The sequence below is a fragment of the Mus musculus genome, chromosome 7 (genome assembly GCF_000001635.26).
Source record: "Mus musculus strain C57BL/6J chromosome 7, GRCm38.p6 C57BL/6J".
Taxonomy (NCBI): domain Eukaryota; kingdom Metazoa; phylum Chordata; class Mammalia; order Rodentia; family Muridae; genus Mus; species Mus musculus.
In genome coordinates this window covers 66,360,165-66,377,319 of record NC_000073.6, presented here as the reverse complement: position 1 = coordinate 66,377,319, position 17,155 = coordinate 66,360,165, and the positions used below count along the sequence as shown (strand labels likewise).

General features: G+C 44.9%; 1 protein-coding gene across 2 annotated transcripts in view; it reads left to right on the top strand.

Moving 5' to 3' along the window:
* Nucleotides 1-17,155, top strand: part of Lrrk1 (leucine-rich repeat kinase 1) — a 129,597-nt gene that overhangs the window by 11,022 nt on the left and 101,420 nt on the right. The window contains exon 1 of one of the 2 annotated variants that reach the window (XM_006540839.4): nt 1-262. This exon is cut by the window's left edge and continues 339 nt beyond it. The exons of the other annotated variant lie outside the window; for it this stretch is intronic. Coding sequence (XP_006540902.1) covers nt 217-262 — 46 coding nt within the window. The 5' untranslated portion in view covers nt 1-216. The remainder of the gene's footprint in view (nt 263-17,155) is intronic. 2 annotated transcript variants of the gene reach the window in all.

Genomic DNA, 17,155 nt, shown 5'->3' with positions numbered 1-17,155 from the left:
TCTTTTGTATGCCCATACCAGCTAGAGTGGAAAAACCTGCTCTACCAGCTAAGGCGAGGCACCTGGGAAAGTAGATCAGCTAGGAAACTTCCAGATAATGCAGCCTCTCCTACACAGCTGAAGGTATGGGGAGGGGCTGGAGGGGACCCATCTTGTCCCTGAAAGATGTGAAACAGCTACCTACCTCTTAAAGCACTATTAACTGCCAGACCCAGCATGGATCAAAGAAGATGGAACATCCCAGAGGGGCTTCAAATCCCAGGTTGTTACATAGCTACTTAAAATCTCTTCGTCCTCTTCTTCTTCCTCCTCTTCTTCCTCCTCTTCCTCCTCCTTTTCTCCTCCTTCTCCTCCTCCTCATCTCCCTCCTCCTCCTCCTCCTTTGGCTTTTAAAACTATGCATTAATTATCTGCCATGTCACTGTAACCACATCGTTTGCCCAAGTGGGGACTCCTCATGCCTTCCAGGAAATAGATCGTACTGGGAAATGCCTCTAACACATTAGCCTGTATGCTTCTGTGTCAGTGTGCAGTTGTACTTGCTGGGATGTGTGGGGTGCGTGTGCTAGACAGGTCAGTGGAGCCACCTTCTCCAGTCTGAGCACAGGGGCACATTGAGCCTCTACAGGAACACATTGAGGGTCAAGTACGTGGTGTCTTACTAAGTGGGCAAAAGAGGAGTGACTGGGAGATAGTCTGCTGAGCTGTGGTCAGTTCACGTAGGCGGCGGCGGTTAAACCGAGCCCAGCTACGTGAGCTCTGGGCTAAGTGAGACCTGTAACATTTACCTTAATCTGAGATTGAGGCCTCTCAAGTATTTTTCCATAAGGTGCTTGCTCACGTCTAGCAATAGGGAACTGACTAGCAAGCCAGTGATATGTGGCTTTCTTAGGAACTGGATGCTATGAACTCTATCCTGCTATTAACTAGTTCTGCCCAGTAAGGCAGCTTAAATCCCTTCAGCCTTTTCTTTGGAAACTAAATGCACCTTCTGCTAAAGGCTGAATCCTGGCTCTCCTTGCTGATTCCTTCTTAGGCTGAGGCTTCCGGATGCTCTGACGGGCAGTCCCCATGGCATGTTTGGCTCCCATAGTGCTTAACCTTCTTCTAACCTCAGTCTGTCTATGGACCAACCCTTAGCCTGTGGCTTCCTGGGTGTAGGGAAAGAGCAGCCCCCACCTTCTCTAGCCTGCCATGTGTGGGTGCTAAGGAGGGTTCCTACAGCCCCTACCCCCATTCTGAGTGGCCAGAGCCTGAGGTGGTAGCTTACTGAAAGCCTCAGTCCTCCCCCCTTCCCTAATCTGTACTTGTACCACTGAGTCACCCCCTCCCTCTCCCTTGTGTCTGGGCAGAACAGACTTTGTGCCCAGGCCCAACCCATTTGTCACGCATTCAGCAGCTAACAGAGGTATCCAGTCTAGCCATTCGTGGTCCTGTGGGCACAGATTCCTGTGCAGACGCACAGGATGTCCCTGATCCATGTGAGTCAGACCTTGCCACAACTAGAAACCATTTAAAAAAAAAAAGAAAAAGAAAAGAAACTCTTTGGTCCTCCAGCGATGAATCCCCCAACTTGTAACATACAAACCTAGACTCAAGGGGGGTGAATGTCACACAGATTCTGTGGTACCATTTTGTGAGAACTGTGCTGAGCATTCTGACTCCCCCACCACACACACCCCACTTTTGGTTTCTGATCCACTTCTCTCCCAGAGTACTGGGAAGCAGCAGAGAGCCTCATCTGCCAGTAGGCAACAGAGTTTCAAGGCAACCAGTTGGCTGTCCACAAGGTTGTGTTGCTCAGTTGGGGTGCTCCACAGCTTCTGTGCATTGGAGGTGCTTCCTACAGGACGTTTCCCATTTGCAGTAGGCTCATCGGGACATGACCCCATTGTAAGCTGGAGTCCTTCAACCTCTCTTTCTCCCTCCCTCTGCATTATGCACCCTTTCCTGCAATCTATCCAGATTCTCTTTAACTGCCATGCTATCTGGTGAATGACATTTGTCATGGAGAGGAGGGTAGAAGCTACCCAAAAAGAGCATACATCCCAAGCAATATGATGCTGTCCTTGAGCTCCTAGCTCTGATCTTGTGGAAAGAATCACACAGTGGTTTAATTGGACACTGTGTTTCAGAAATATGGATGGTTTGGGATTTCAGTTTGCTTTTCCAGTTTCTACTAAAGTTGGCCCTTCTGAGCCCTCATCCACTGTTCAGGAACCAAGGGTGTGTTGCCAAATGTATTGTAAAAATCATTTACTTGGCCCTTTCGGGAGAGCCAGAAGGAAAATAGTTGACTTCTGAGACACTGAGTGTCTGAAAGAGTGGGAGGTATTTAAAGTCCCCGAGAGCTTGTGGTCTGTTGTTGTAAATATAGACGTGTGGGATGGTGACAATTTTGAGGTTGAAATTTGAATGTAAAATGGCAAGGATGACACCGAGGTTCTTGAGAAAAACTGGTCTGGACTTAAGATCTGTGAGCACCCAGTGGTAAGGGGGGGGTGGGGGTTGCAGGTGGCCCACACCTTTGGGGGTTAGAGATGAAGAAGCCAGACCCTGGTTCTGAAGTGGTGCTGGGTGGGAGGTGGCAGGGCAGGGCCCTAGGACAGACTCAAACAGCATCCATGAGCAATTGATCCAGCCTCTGTGCAGAGATCAGCAGTACCTCTGGATTCCAACATAAGAGACAAACAAAGGTTTACCCGCAGTGGGCAGGGAACATTCTCCTAGACCGGATTACTACTTGAAAGTTAAGGAAAACAGGTATCCATATGTAATTCCATACATTCTTGCAAGAGATTGAAATAATACAGGGAGAGGCGTCACCTGCTGACGTTTCTCATCTTCTATAGGGCTGACTACCATTAGGTGAATGTATTTCCTAATGTCTTGACCATGTCTCACTCACACACACACACACACACACACACTCACACGCACACACACACACACACTCACATGCACACACACACACACACACACTCACATGCACACACACACACATGCACACACACACACTCACATGCACACACATGCATCTTGCCTGACATGGTTTATACTCAGTTGTTCTCTTTTTCTATGATCCTAGAATCTTATCCAGGACTAAGATATTCTCAGCCAGTATGTGCTGAACCTTAGCTATATTCCCAGCCTCCCCAATCTTACACATTAAACACGCAGCCTTTTCCCCTAAGTGATGTCAGAGTTCACTCCACATGGGCCATGCACATGAACACAATCTTATCCATTCATCATTTCCTTGGTGCAGTGTCTCTAGAGCCACTGTTCTCAGCCTTCCTCATGCTGTGGCCCTTTGATACAGTTCCTCGGGTTGTAGGGACCCCCCCCCAACCATAAGATTATTTTTGTTGCTGCTTCATAACTGTAATTTGCTACTGTTATGAACTGTAATGTAAATGTCTGTGTTTTCTGAGGGTCTTAGACAAACCTCTGTGAAAAGGTCGTTCAACACCAAAGGGTTGGTGACTCATAGGTTGAGAACCACCACTCTAGACTCTACGTTTTGCATGTCCCCATTGCTAGGGCTCTTGCTTGGAGACTCAACCCTGGCTTCATCCTGTGAAACCCTGGTGTGCACATCCTGCCTTTACCTTGCACCCCTACCCAGCCTCCCCCTGAACTCTTACTGTGGGCTGTTTGACTAGAGGACCCCAGCGAGAAGGTTCTTAAGGAAGACACGATGGGATTGTGTTCTGGGTGGCACCTTTACATCCCCTGGGGACCTGCCTGCCCCACCTGCCTTCTGGGATTGGAAGAGCTCCTTATTACTTGATGTGTTTTGTCTCTCACTGTTCCACTGCACCGTCTCCCTCTTTTTCCTCTGTTGAGAACATTGAACTCTTCCAGCAGGCTCAGTATTTTTTTTAATATTTGTTTGTTTGTCTGTTTACATCCCAAACACTGCTTCCTCCCTGTACCCCCTCACAGAGACCCTCCCTCACCCCCCCATCCTCCCACCCTGAAACATCAGGTCTCTGTCACATTTGGCGCCCTCTCTGACTGAGGCCACACAAGGCAGCCCTGCTGAGGAACAGATACCACAGTCAGGCTACAGCTTTAGGGAGATCCTCAGCTCTAGTTGTTGGGGCCCACACGGAAGGAGGCTGAGCAGCACATCTGCTATATATGTGCTGGGAGCCTCTTTCCAACCTGTATGTGTTCTTTGGTAGGTGGTTCAGTCTCTGAGAGCTCCCAGAGGTCCAGGTTAGTTGACTCTGTTGGTCTCCCTGTGGGGTTCCCATCGCTCCCCAACCTTCCATAAGAGCTCCTGGCCTCCATCCAATGGCTGTGGGTATCTGCCGGCTCCGTCTTTTGAACTGTAGTAACAGACAGCTCAGGCGAGAGTTCTTTTTCATCATGATTGTTGGCGATGGGTGGTCCTGGTGTGCATTCCTTTCAGGCTTGGAAATGTCTTTGATATTGTTTTTCTCCTCTACTTCCTCTCCCTTTTGTCATTTCTGTAGAACTCCTCTTGGTTAAGATGCGTGTCACTTCATTTTAACACTTGCTTTTGTTATTTGTCTGATTAGTTACTTACTTATTTAGAGGCTCTCACTCTGTACCTTGGACCAGCCTGGAAGTCACTATGTAACTCAGGCTGGCCTAGAACTCATGGAAATTCTCCTGCCTCAGCATCCTAAGAACTAGAATAACAAGTACAAGTCCCAATTCCAGGCTTGCCACTTGTGCTTATCCCCAAAACCCTTCGCATCCTTCATTATCCTGTTCATGAATATCCTGATCCTGGGTTATAAGTGTGGGGTGTTCTTGAGTTCCCCAGGGAACTCGAAGTTATTTTATTGTAGCACCAATTATTTTAATGTTTTCTTTGATCATTTATCTCTCGGATGTTAAATTATTTAGAATCAGTGTATCTACAATGAATCCTAGGAAGGCCCCTAATTATCTGCTCTCTCTTTCTCTCAAAGCATTTTCCCATCCTTTGACTCTTACATTCTTCCCACTCCACTTTTCTTCAATGTTTGCTGCGTTTTGGGGGAACATGGGGTTCACACAGATGTCCCAGGCACTGCTGACCACTCACAGTTACTTATCGTCAGCACTTTGAGCAGTAGCATGTCTCTGTAGTCAGTGACACTCGCTGCTGTATGAGTGCCATAGGTTTCACGGACAAGATTGGGAGCAGCACAACCTATGAATACAATCAGACATATCTAGAAGGCAGTTTGATGACACATCCATCCAACAAAACACTACCAATATGGTCTCCTCTAGGGTCTGTGACTTTTCTAGTGAGAGAATTATACTCTATTAGAGTACCAAGCTTGACTTCCCTCCTATGGAACAGGCCTGAGATCCAATCAAGAGAAAGGTTGGCTACCCTCATAAACAGTCATATTGCTGTTGTACCAAAGGTAGGTGCCTGGTAGGTTAGTACTGTAGAGGGAAGGAAGGGTCCAGCTATGAATAAGACCACAGACGGCTTTTTCCCCAGCAGATTAGACAGTGCCTTCCAATACTTTGAAAGCTACTCAACAAGAAGAGCTTCCTGGTAGGTTCAAGACTGATTTCTTTGCATCCTGAAGCCAAAATGTGTGGTGTCTTCAGCTGTGGGTTCCTACCATGTAGCTATGATGGGCGCCCAAGAGCAATGGCAATAACCCGTGTTGTTTCAGGTGCCTGTAAAACCTCCCTGACCAGTAACTTGTAGGGAGGCAATCCATGGCTGGCGCTGAGATTTTCTTTTAAAACACACGAGTAGATGGCATTGGCTCTTAGGTGTGGTAGACCAGAACGAAGGGGCCATGAGGAGGTAGAACAAACATGTATTGACTATACTAAAAACAACAGAGAATCCCTTTGAGAATTTATGCACTGTATGTCAAAGCCCGGTATGAACCAGGCTTGGAAAACCAGAAATGTCTTCCTAATGCTTAGAATCCAGGGAGGAATCACATCAAGCAAGAACTAATTAGCCTGATAACAATATACACTCCGTGATTGCCTAGGTTTGTCTGGCACGCTCAGCTGAGCATTCTTCTTGCTTCATCCATGCGTCTGCTCCCTCAGTGATCTTCTGTGTGACTTTCTCCTCTTTAGCACAACCTACAGTTGACAGTTCCAGAGTTCAGTGGCAGGAGCTTCTAGGCTTTCAGAAGGCTCCAGCCCAGAACTAAAGCAGCCGTACTTTGACCATCTCCTACAAGTTAAAACAAGCCAGGAAGCAAGGTCAGATTGAGCCTACATAGGAAATAGGCTCTGTTTCTGTCCAGGATAAAGGGCAACTCTTCGTATGGTATTGATTTTTACTTACTGTAAATCATTTCGAAAAGATTTAAAGTCTACAGGAGGATTGCATAGGTTCTATGTAAATACTGTATGACACTTGACACAAAAGCTGTCACATCCATGAGTTTTGCCATCCAGAAGAAGCCTGGATCCAATCCCTCCAGATGCCAAGGATTGACAGTGCCTGTCACATTCTCTAAGGAAAGACATATAATATTTTGCCTACTTAAACAGATGTGGGTGCTGGGAATTGAACTCAGGATCTCTGGAAGAGCAGCCAGAGTTCCTAACCGCTGAGCCATCTCTCTAGCCCCGACCTTCTGCTTCTTGATTTGATTTTGTCTATATAGTTTTCCAGTGTTTTAGCATAATGGCATCCGGATTCTTGCAAAAAAAAAAATTTAATTGTTACTCTCGACATAAAATTCAGAAGCTTAAAAGAAAATACAATGAAAACCTTGCCTTCCCACCTTCCCACCCACTCCCTGTCTTCTAGTTTCCTTTTCTTCCAAAGAACAGACAGATGCCCGCTTCCCCTTGCTACTTTTTAAGCTCAGAAACCACAGGTTCTGTCTACTGCACACAACTCTGTGAGTCTCTGTTCTCATCTGATTTCAGAAGCTAAGCAGGGTCGGGCCTGGCTAGTGTTTGGACAGGAGGAGCTATGCTTTCTTAAGCTTGAGTTCACAGTGGTGGCTTTCTCATCCATAAACCTTTAGCCTGTGTAACATTTTATGCTTTCTCTCCATTTAATGTTGTGTGTGTGGTGTGTGTGTGCATCACAAAATGAAAGAGACTAATGTAATAAACTCCATGGTGTCTGTCACGTGGCGTCAGCTAATTTACACTTGGCCCGTCTTGGTCTGTGAATGCTCTACCTCTCTCCAGATGCCTGGGACCTACACACAGATTTACAACTTCAGAAGTCTAAAAGCATTCAGGGCACATTACATGCATACTTTAAATTTTTTTTAAAAAATTCCATTAATATTATCTAATCGGTATTTGTGTGTGCCTCCTTTATCTATTCACTCATTTTAACTACTGTTTTTCTCCAGTTCAGCTGGCTGGTGTTGTCTCTGTGTCCTGTAGAGCAACACTGTCCTAAGACTCTTACTTTCTATTTTCTCCCTCATTTCTGTTTTCTGTGCAGTTTCATTGCTGATAAATCCACATGATCTTTGCCGGTTCCCACTGTCTGGATCTTGGCTTTGCATTCTTGTGTGGGCTGGCTTGTTTTCCTCTTCCCCACGGTTTCTTTGGACCTGGAGGGCTGGATAGATTCAGGGAGATTTGTTGGCAAGAGCACCAGGGGTCTGTGCATGTCCCTCCTACTTTGCCTCAGGAGTTAAAGAATGTCTGGTGTCTCTCTTTGATATTTAGATTTTTTTTTTCCCAGAGATTTTTTAACTGGTGTCATTATTAAGGTCCTGATGGGTTTTCCAGTGTGTACACAGTGGGAAATCCTGGCTTTGATCCCCAGTTCTTTATGAAACCAGGTGTGATAACAAATACCCATAACCCCAGCACTCAGGAATCAAAGGCAGGAAGATTAGAAGTTCAAGGTCATCTTGACTCTGCAGTGAGTTGAAGCCAACCTGGGCTACATCAGATCCTGTCTCAACAAGAGGAAAGGGTGCTCTTAGATCCTTCTTCAGGGATTAGCAGATAGGCATCTCTAGGCAGCATCTTCTCTGTGCTTCCTTTGGTGTCAGCTATGGGGGAATGTCAGGACTCTTGGCTCTTCCCTGTTTGTTTTTCTATGGTGAGTCAGCTCCTGAGTATCCTTCACAGGCAACCAATGAGGGCTTTACCCTCTCAGTATCACTATGAGCTAAATTGTTCCTCTTTGGCTAGTAGGCCCCTTTGGTTGCTTCCTCTGTGTTTGGCACAAACCATCTGTCAGAGAGTGGCCTTGCTTGCTTACCTGACAAGGTTGTACTTACCCTATCCGGGACCTGGAGCTCAACGCCTCTTCGAGAAGTCCCATTTTTCTTGGCTGGTCCCATGACTTTATTTATTTTATTTATTTTCTATTCTTTGGTGCATGCTTTGTCTTGTTCCAGCTGCTGCTCATGGTGCCTCATGATTGCTTCTCTCCCTCCCACCTCCCTCCCTCCCTCCCTCCCTCCTGCCTCCCTCAATCCATCCCACCCCTTGGCTTCCATGTCTCAATTTTGGTCAGTCTGTCTTTCCTTAAGATTTTATTTCACTACTCCTTTAATGGAGCTGACTTGGCTTTTTTTTTCCTTTCTCTTTTCTTTATATTTTATATTCTTCTTTCTTTTTCTACATTTCCCACTTCCTTTTCCAATTTCTTGCCTAGTATCCTGCCATTTCTGAGAACTTGTCTTAATTCAATTTGGGAATTATTCTCACCGATTCAATTATATTCTTAGAGTAGATTGTATTAGATAATTCTTAAAAATTTTTATTTTTATTTGATTTTTTGAGAATTTATTTATTTAATTTTATGTATATAAGTGTCTTGTCTGCATGTATGACTGTGTACCACATGCAAGTCTGGTGTCCCCAGGAGGACAGAAGAGGGTGTCAGATCCCCTGGGCCTGGAGGTATGGATAGTGGCCATCTGCCATATGAGTGCTGGGAATTGAACTCGGATCCTCCATAAGAGCAGCTAGAACTCTATCCCTGACCCATCCCTCCACGCCCACTTTTAAAATTTTTTTATTATAGACTTATTTTGATAAAAAGGAACCCACTCCTTTTTCAATCCGTGGCTCCACCTGTGCATTCAACTGAGTGTCAAAAATAAGCGTGGGAAAAAAATGACCTCTGTGTTGGCCGCTTTCAGAGCCCATGCTCGTAAGGCTTCCCATAGGACAATTATTAGCTTACACTTACGTAGTGCTGAGTGTCATCAGTAACCTGTGGATGCCACCTGCACGTGCTACATCATTTAATAAAACAGGTTGAGTACCTGCAGATATTGGTGTGGAAGGGCAATCCTGGACTCCCCTTGAGTACATGTGGGGACGGGGCAACTGTGCCCTCCGTGTCTCTTTCCTGCTTGTCTCTGCTTCCCTGCCTCTGCTACTGTAGCCTCTGCTTGACTTTCCAGATCACAGCGGTCACTCCCGCACCTTCTGCACTTTCTGTACCTCACCTGCTTCTCTACTGTCCAGCTTCTCTGGTTTTCATTTAGTTCCCTGGGTGTTTTGTTTTGTTGTTTGTTGGTTGGTTGTTTGGTTGGTTGGTTAGTTGGTTGGTTTTTCTAGCTGGTTCTGGGTAGAGACGGGTCTCTGAGATGCTGGAGAGTGGCCCTGAGACACTCCATGGGGGGGGGGGGGTTCAGGTGCTGAGTCAGCCTGTCCCCAGGATGAGGTGACATTAGCTTTCACCATGAGAGCCTAGATCTCCCTCATTCCAGTGACTAGCTTACATTTCCCCTACCCTATTTAGAGCAGTAACAAAAGGATATACTGAGAAATTCATACTCTGAGCTCAGCCAGACCCTGCCCCTCACAGACACTGTCTCTATCAGCTGCCCATACCTCCACGTGAACTCTGTCTGTACCTGTGCCATGGGTCACATCTGCCTGGCATCCTGTGAGAATATATACTGGGCTGAATACCAACTTCTCTAGCAATTTGGTTCATCTCTGGTCTTCCTCAAGGGTTGTGGCTATCTGGTTGGGTTTCAGTCTTTGTGTTTGAGACTCCCCTCATGGATTTCTGTGCAGCCTCTATCAGTCCCAACAGTCTGTAGGAAGCAGACAAGGAGACAGCAGCAGACTCCCTGTGGGGCACACCCAGAGCATGTCTCCTGAGCAGGAGCATCTATCAGGTGTGTAAGTCTTGCCTCCCACTCTGTTTCTCTAGTACAAATGGGACAGATCTCTTTGTCCCCACTGCCTGGCACAGGCTGGACTCAACCACAGGAGTCGGTCCCTCTGTGGCCTTGCTGGGGTCCCTCTCTCAGTCCCCTGCCAGCAGCCCTCATTTCTCCTGCTCCTGTGAACAGCCTGGGCAGCCTCAGAGCACCCCTAGCCTCCTCCAACCCACACTCCATGACTTCCGGTCCTCTTCGTACACTAATATGATGTCATGCCACAGTACATTTTGATCAAATTTATTATTCTGTGTATGTACATGGATATATGCACCACAGCATATTTGGAGGAAAGACGACAGCTTGCCCAAGTCAGTTCTTCACCTCCACCCTATGGATCTATGGATCCTGAGGATTGGACTCAGGTTGTTAGGATAACGTTTATTCTTTTGCTTTGGTATGTATATATATATATATATATATATATATATATATATATATATACACACATACACATACACATAAACATACACATACACATACACATACACATACACATATACATATACATATACATATACATATACATACATATATATATATTTGAGACAGGGTGTCTTTATGTAGCCCTGGCTATCCTAGAATTCACTCTGTAGACCAGGCTTGCAACTCACAGAGCTCTGCCTGCCTCTGGCTCCCCAGTGCTGTAATTAAAGGCATGAACCACCTCATCTATCCAAGATAACAGTAACTTGAGCAGATTACTAACACTAATCTTTTTCATTTGAAGTTTGCCACCCTATAAAATAGAGCACGTATTCTCTCATCTCTAAAACCTCTGAAAAATAACAACTTCGCCATAATAATTTCTACAAATTTAATTAAATATGTGGTGGCTTTAAGAAGACGCCAAGACAAGCTATCTGAAGCTTCTTTTGCTAAATTGGATCTAAGGTTCCTTTCTCTCATTTGTTTTTTTATTCTTTAAACAAATTCCTAGCGAGAAAGAAGCACCATTTTTCTCCCTCCTTGGCCTTTTTTGCCCTCATTTGTTTGCAAGGGATGTTGTCTCAAATATGCAGCCTGAGGCTGTTCACCCTGGATACAAGTCATAGAAAGATCCAGAAGGGAGGATATGAGTCAGGGGTGCCGGCTTCAGGCCTTGAGAGCACAGCTGGGGCATTCTTGGGATATTTGTGGTTCCTGAGGAATCTTGGAGTGTGCTTCAGTTTAATAATTAGAGAGAGAGAGAGAAATAGAGAGAGGGAGACAGAGAGAGGGAGACAGAGAGACAGAAAGACATAGACATACAGAGAGACAAAGAGAGAGAGAGAGACAGAGACAGAGACATACACAAAGAGATAGACAGAGGCACAGATACATAGAATCAGAGATACATAGAGAGACAGAAAGAGATACATAGAGAGACAAAGATAGAGACACAGTGAGAAACAGACACATAGAGACAGAGACAAAGAGACAGACAGACAGGCAGACAGACAGACAGACAGGCAGACAGAATGCACATTACTGCTATCCACCCAGCATTTACTCTAAGAAAGTAAGTATGTACTGGAAAGAAAACTGCTATGACAACCACAGGCCAGGGTTGGTCCATCTCAGGCAGCCACACCCTAAAGCCCCGATGTTGGCCTGTGCTGCATCCTTGCTTTTGGCTTAGGAAGGTGGATGACCAAAATCATGGTGGTGAAAGTCAGCTGGACTCAGTTTTTGTTGTTTGAACTTGAGGGTGTGGATCTCTGAAGATATAGAGAGAAGAAAGCACATGATCTCGAGTTTTTCCTTGACAACATGGTCTGGATTTCTTCAGGACTGCCACATATCTGAGAAATGCCTGCTAGGCAATTTTGTTCCTGTGTAAACATACACAGACATACACACATGCTGTAGCTGAATACATACATAGATTGGTGGTATCTCTTTCCATGTATACATACATACATACATATATACATACATACATAGAGAGAGAGAGCATGCATAGAGAGAGAAAGAGCATACACACACACATATATATACATATATTTAAAGAGAGCATGCATATAGAGAGCATACATACATATATATATATAGAGAGCAAACATATATTTAGAGAGAGCATACATATGTATAGAGAGCAAACATATAGATATATAGAGAGTTATATTTTGTCTAGATAAATTAAAATTTGTTTATATATTATATATACCATATATATTATATATACTATATATTATATATTCCACACATACATATACACATATGTGAGTATGTGTATATGTATATGTATATGTATATGTATATGTATATGTATATGTATATGTATATGTATATGTATATGTGTTTGTGCGTGTGCACTCACATTTATGGTATAGCTTGTTGCTCCTAGAGCCACACTAAATAATGAAAGATTAATGAAGAAAGAAAACAATATGGCCAAGAGACACAATAAATGCGAGGCCTGCAGGGCTGCTGCTGTTTACACAGGTTTTGTGTAGCTGTGAGCGTACGGTAAGGACGTACCAGACAGTGCCGTAGGTATATGAAGCAGCAACTCATCTTTCCCGTCACCGGGCATGATGTGGTGCTGTGCTTTGCAGGAGCTTCATCCCTACCCGCATCATCACAGACACACGGGCAGCCTGTTACCATCAGTGTCAACACAGCTCCACAGGGATTCTTCAGCTACGTCATCACCTCATGGCCCACCATTGTCAATGTCGGCCATCACTGACCAAAGCACCATCTAGACACTGCCTGACAATACTTCAAAACTCACTTGTTTGAATATGTAATATGATCACACGATTCCAATATCTTGGGGATAAGTCTTTAATTCTTAGTTTTCCTTCTTCCAGAATTTATTTTTAGGCAGACAAGTTAAACAAACGTAGATTCTCTTCTCTTTTTTCTCTTATTTCTCTTCTTTTATACAGAATATAGTTAATTACAAAGGCTTGTCTGGATTTCATCTGTTTCTTTCATAAATTTATATATTTGATATTCTCTTTCACACACAACTGCATAGTATTCTATAGGATAGATGTTCTACATCTTATATAGGCCATCTTTTGTCAGTAAGCATTGGGCTAGTCCTAATATTTACTATAAAAAATAATTAGAGCTTTCTGTTCAGATGTTAATGAGTCTATATATACAGCAAATTCCAAAGTGTTGTGACAAAGGGCATAAATATGCTTCTCAAAATCAGACAGATGTTGTCAAATTGCCTCCAAGAACGTGTGTCCTGTTGCCTCCCAGCTTCAACGATATTTGGTCTTGTCCATTTCCCGTAGGCCAGACAACAGTGTTTGTTCCCATACTTGGGGTTTTCCCAATTTGCTGTGTGGAACATTATCTCAGTGTAGGACCTTGAGCGTGGTATAGCAAGTGTGTGCTCTATCACTAAGCTGTGCCCCAAAACTCAGCCTCTGTTCAGTGTGCACTTCTCTTGTGATAGTCAGGCAGTGGAAGAATGGCTTATATACCCTGCTGGAGCCCTCCCTTCATACCCATTGCCAATCAGTTCTCGGAACCCTTTGATCTTTTCTTATGAGTTTTGAAGCACCCCTCCTAAAGACCGTGTGTCTTCTTAACACATAGGATGCCCTGTCAAACTCCACGAGAGCATAGAAACTGAAACGGAAATGTTCAGTGTTCTTTGTGGATCATGAAAAAAATATACTAACTTTTATTTAGAAAAATAAAGCCATGAGAATAAATATCCAGAAAATTTCAAATGGTGAAGAGTTGGGGTGAAGAGGACAGAACCCGTATAGTTTGCTACAACGACACCATGAAGCAGGTTGTGTAGGTTGTGGACCCACCTCTGTTCTGGCCATAGGGCATGGACACTTGGGGAGGCTTGGGGAGTTTGACGTGCTTGTCCCACACTGTTGCCCTGGGTGGGTGCTGGGCTGTAGGGAAGCACTGAGACACCGCTCTGGGGTTGGGAAGCGCAGTCTGAGGCACAGGACACCTGGAGCTGATTGGGTGTCTGCCAGCCTGCGACAAGGCCTGGGTACCTGGTTCTCAGGCTCTTGGATACCCGTGCATGGCTGGGAGCCACAGAAGAGCTGAGAACCGAGTGGGGACCCACTGGCTGGGTTTAGCCCGCACGGGGAGGAGGAGTGGTTGGGAGTGCAAAGAGGCCTTCTATAGAAGATTAGACAGTGGCTTTGTAGGCAAAAGCCTTCTCCTGGCTCCCCACTGCAGATCCTGATGAAAAGAGGCAGTCCATGGTTCTAATACATGGCAGAAAGTAGATCCATAAAACCACACCCCGCTTCTCAGGGTGGGCCTCAGATTAAATACTTTTGCAGGGAGGAATGTCTGGGGAAAAAAGCTTATTGGCTAAGCCCTCTGGACCTCTAGGTACTTCATTAGCATGGAAACCTCTGTCTTAAGCCTACATGACCTGTGGTCATGTCTCTTTTATGTGAGAAGCATGGAACGTGGTCCAAGCCAGGAGTCTGGCAGGGAGCCTAAGCCTCAGGTGTGTGCCCACCGAGTGAGTCTCCTGGTCTCAACATGCTCTACTTTACCAAACTTCCTGGTATGGTTTTATGGGGTTGAAATCTAGAAAGGAAGGACCAGGGAAAGAGAGGCACCAAAGACCAGAGAAAGACAGGCACCAAAGACAGACCAGAGAAAGACAGGCACCAAAGACCAGAGAAAGACAGGCACCAAACACCAGAGAAAGACAGGCACCAAAGACCAGAGAAAGACAGGCACCAAAGACCAGAGAAAGACAGGCACCAAAGACCAGAGAAAGACAGGCACCAAAGACCAGAGAAAGACAGGCACCAAAAGCCAGAGAAAGACAGGCACCAAAGACCAGAGAAAGACAGGCACCAAAGACCAGAGAAAGGCAGACACCAAAGACCAGAGAAAGGCAGACACCAAAGACCAGAGAAAGACAGGCACCAAAGACCAGAGAAAGACAGGCACCAAAGACAGACCAGAGAAAGACAGGCACCAAAGACAGACCAGAGAAAGACAGGCACCAAAGACCAGAGAAAGACAGGCACCAAAGACAGACCAGAGAAAGACAGGCACCAAAGACAGACCAGAGAAAGGCAGACACCAAAGACCAGAGAAAGACAGGCACCAAAGACCAGAGAAAGACAGGCACCAAAGGCAGACCAGAGAAAGACAGGCACCAAAGACCAGAGAAAGACAGGCACCAAAGACAGACCAGAGAAAGACAGGCACCAAAGACCAGAGAAAGACAGGCACCAAACACCAGAGAAAGACAGGCACCAAAGACCAGAGAAAGACAGGCACCAAAGACCAGAGAAAGGCAGACACCAAAGACCAGAGAAAGACAGGCACCAAAGACCAGAGAAAGACAGGCACCAAAAACCAGAGAAAGACAGGCACCAAAGACCAGAGAAAGACAGGCACCAAAGACAGACCAGAGAAAGACAGGCACCAAAGACAGACCAGAGAAAGGCAGACACCAAAGACCAGAGAAAGACAGGCACCAAAGACCAGAGAAAGACAGGCACCAAAGACCAGAGAAAGACAGGCACCAAAGACCAGAGAAAGGCAGACACCAAAGACCAGAGAAAGACAGGCACCAAAGACCAGAGAAAGACAGGCACCAAAGACCAGAGAAAGACAGGCACAAAAGACCAGAGAAAGACAGGCATCAGGATGGGCACTGCTTTTGCTTTGCTGGGTTTGTTTAGTAGTGGCATAGGATACCATATTGTTCCCTCAATTGTGCACAAAAATCAGTCTCAGCGGAATCAAGTAAATAGGTGTAAAATTAAGCTAACCAAAGTCTAGGAAAGTTACTAAATAAAAATGGTTTTGAGGTGATGTCTTTTTCTCAAAGCATAACACAAAACCTGGGTATCATGGTAGAGAAACTAAGGACTCTGTACAGTTAGAGCTGATTAGATTCAGCACCTTTCTGTGTGAGGTGAAAACTGCCAGAGCCAACTGGCTTCTACACATTAGCAGACAGCTAACTTTCTTCATCTGGAAAGAACACTTGCAAAACAATGTGGAAAGGGCATTGTGATTTTTACATGAAAGGAAATCAGGAGTGAGGACTTTAAGTTCATATACATACACACACACTCACACACACACACACACACACACACACACACAGAGAGAGAGAGAGAGAGAGAGAGAGAGAATCAATAACTATTGGAAACCTATGTGTGTCATTTTATGAAGAAAAATGTCTATCATATTTATGGATGGAGTATGTTCCCAGGCTTTACAGATATTTGATAAGACAAGGAAGTTTATTATGTAACGTACGGAGGGTGTAATTTTATTCCCCTTTCCTTAGATTTTTTTTCAACTAATATTGACTAATATAATTTTATAACTAATAATTGTACTTTGAATGTGAAAGGTCTCTGCTGACTATTGTTTAACCACTTGGCCCCCAGTTTATAGATTTGCTTAGAAGGTTCTGGAACCATTAGGAGATGGTGTCTCTCATTATCATCCCGGCAGGAAGTATTGTGGCAGAGAACGTGGCAGCAGGGAGCATGGCATCAGGCAGGCATGGTATTGGAGAAATAGCTGAGAATCACATCCTGGTCCAGAAACACAGAGAACTGGGTCTCATGTAGGTTTTTGAAACCTCATAGTCCACCTGTAAGGACAACACACTTCCTGCAAAAGATCGGATGCGGCAACAGAAGCACGGGCGATGGCTATACTGAAGCTCACACTTTTACATTGCTTCTACTGTGTCTCATGCCAAGGAGCTTTCCCCTGGGCCTCTATTGATAGTTTCAGGTCTGACATTTAAGTCTTTACTCTGTGTCAGGTTGAATTTGGGATGTTGTGTAACATAAAGATCCATCCTCACTCTCTTTATAATTAGATCTTCAGTTTTCCCAACATGTTTTCTTAAAGGAATTATCCTTCTGTCCTGGGTACTCCGGGTGCTTTGTCAGAAATGAGTTGGTTGTATATGTGTGGATTTTGCTCTCTGTTCCTGTATCAAATACTGCTAGAGTTTGATGGAAGCTGCACTGAATCTGAAAGACACTTTGAATAGTTTAGAAATTTTTACAATATTAATTCTCCCACTCCAAGAATATGGTATGCCATTTCAT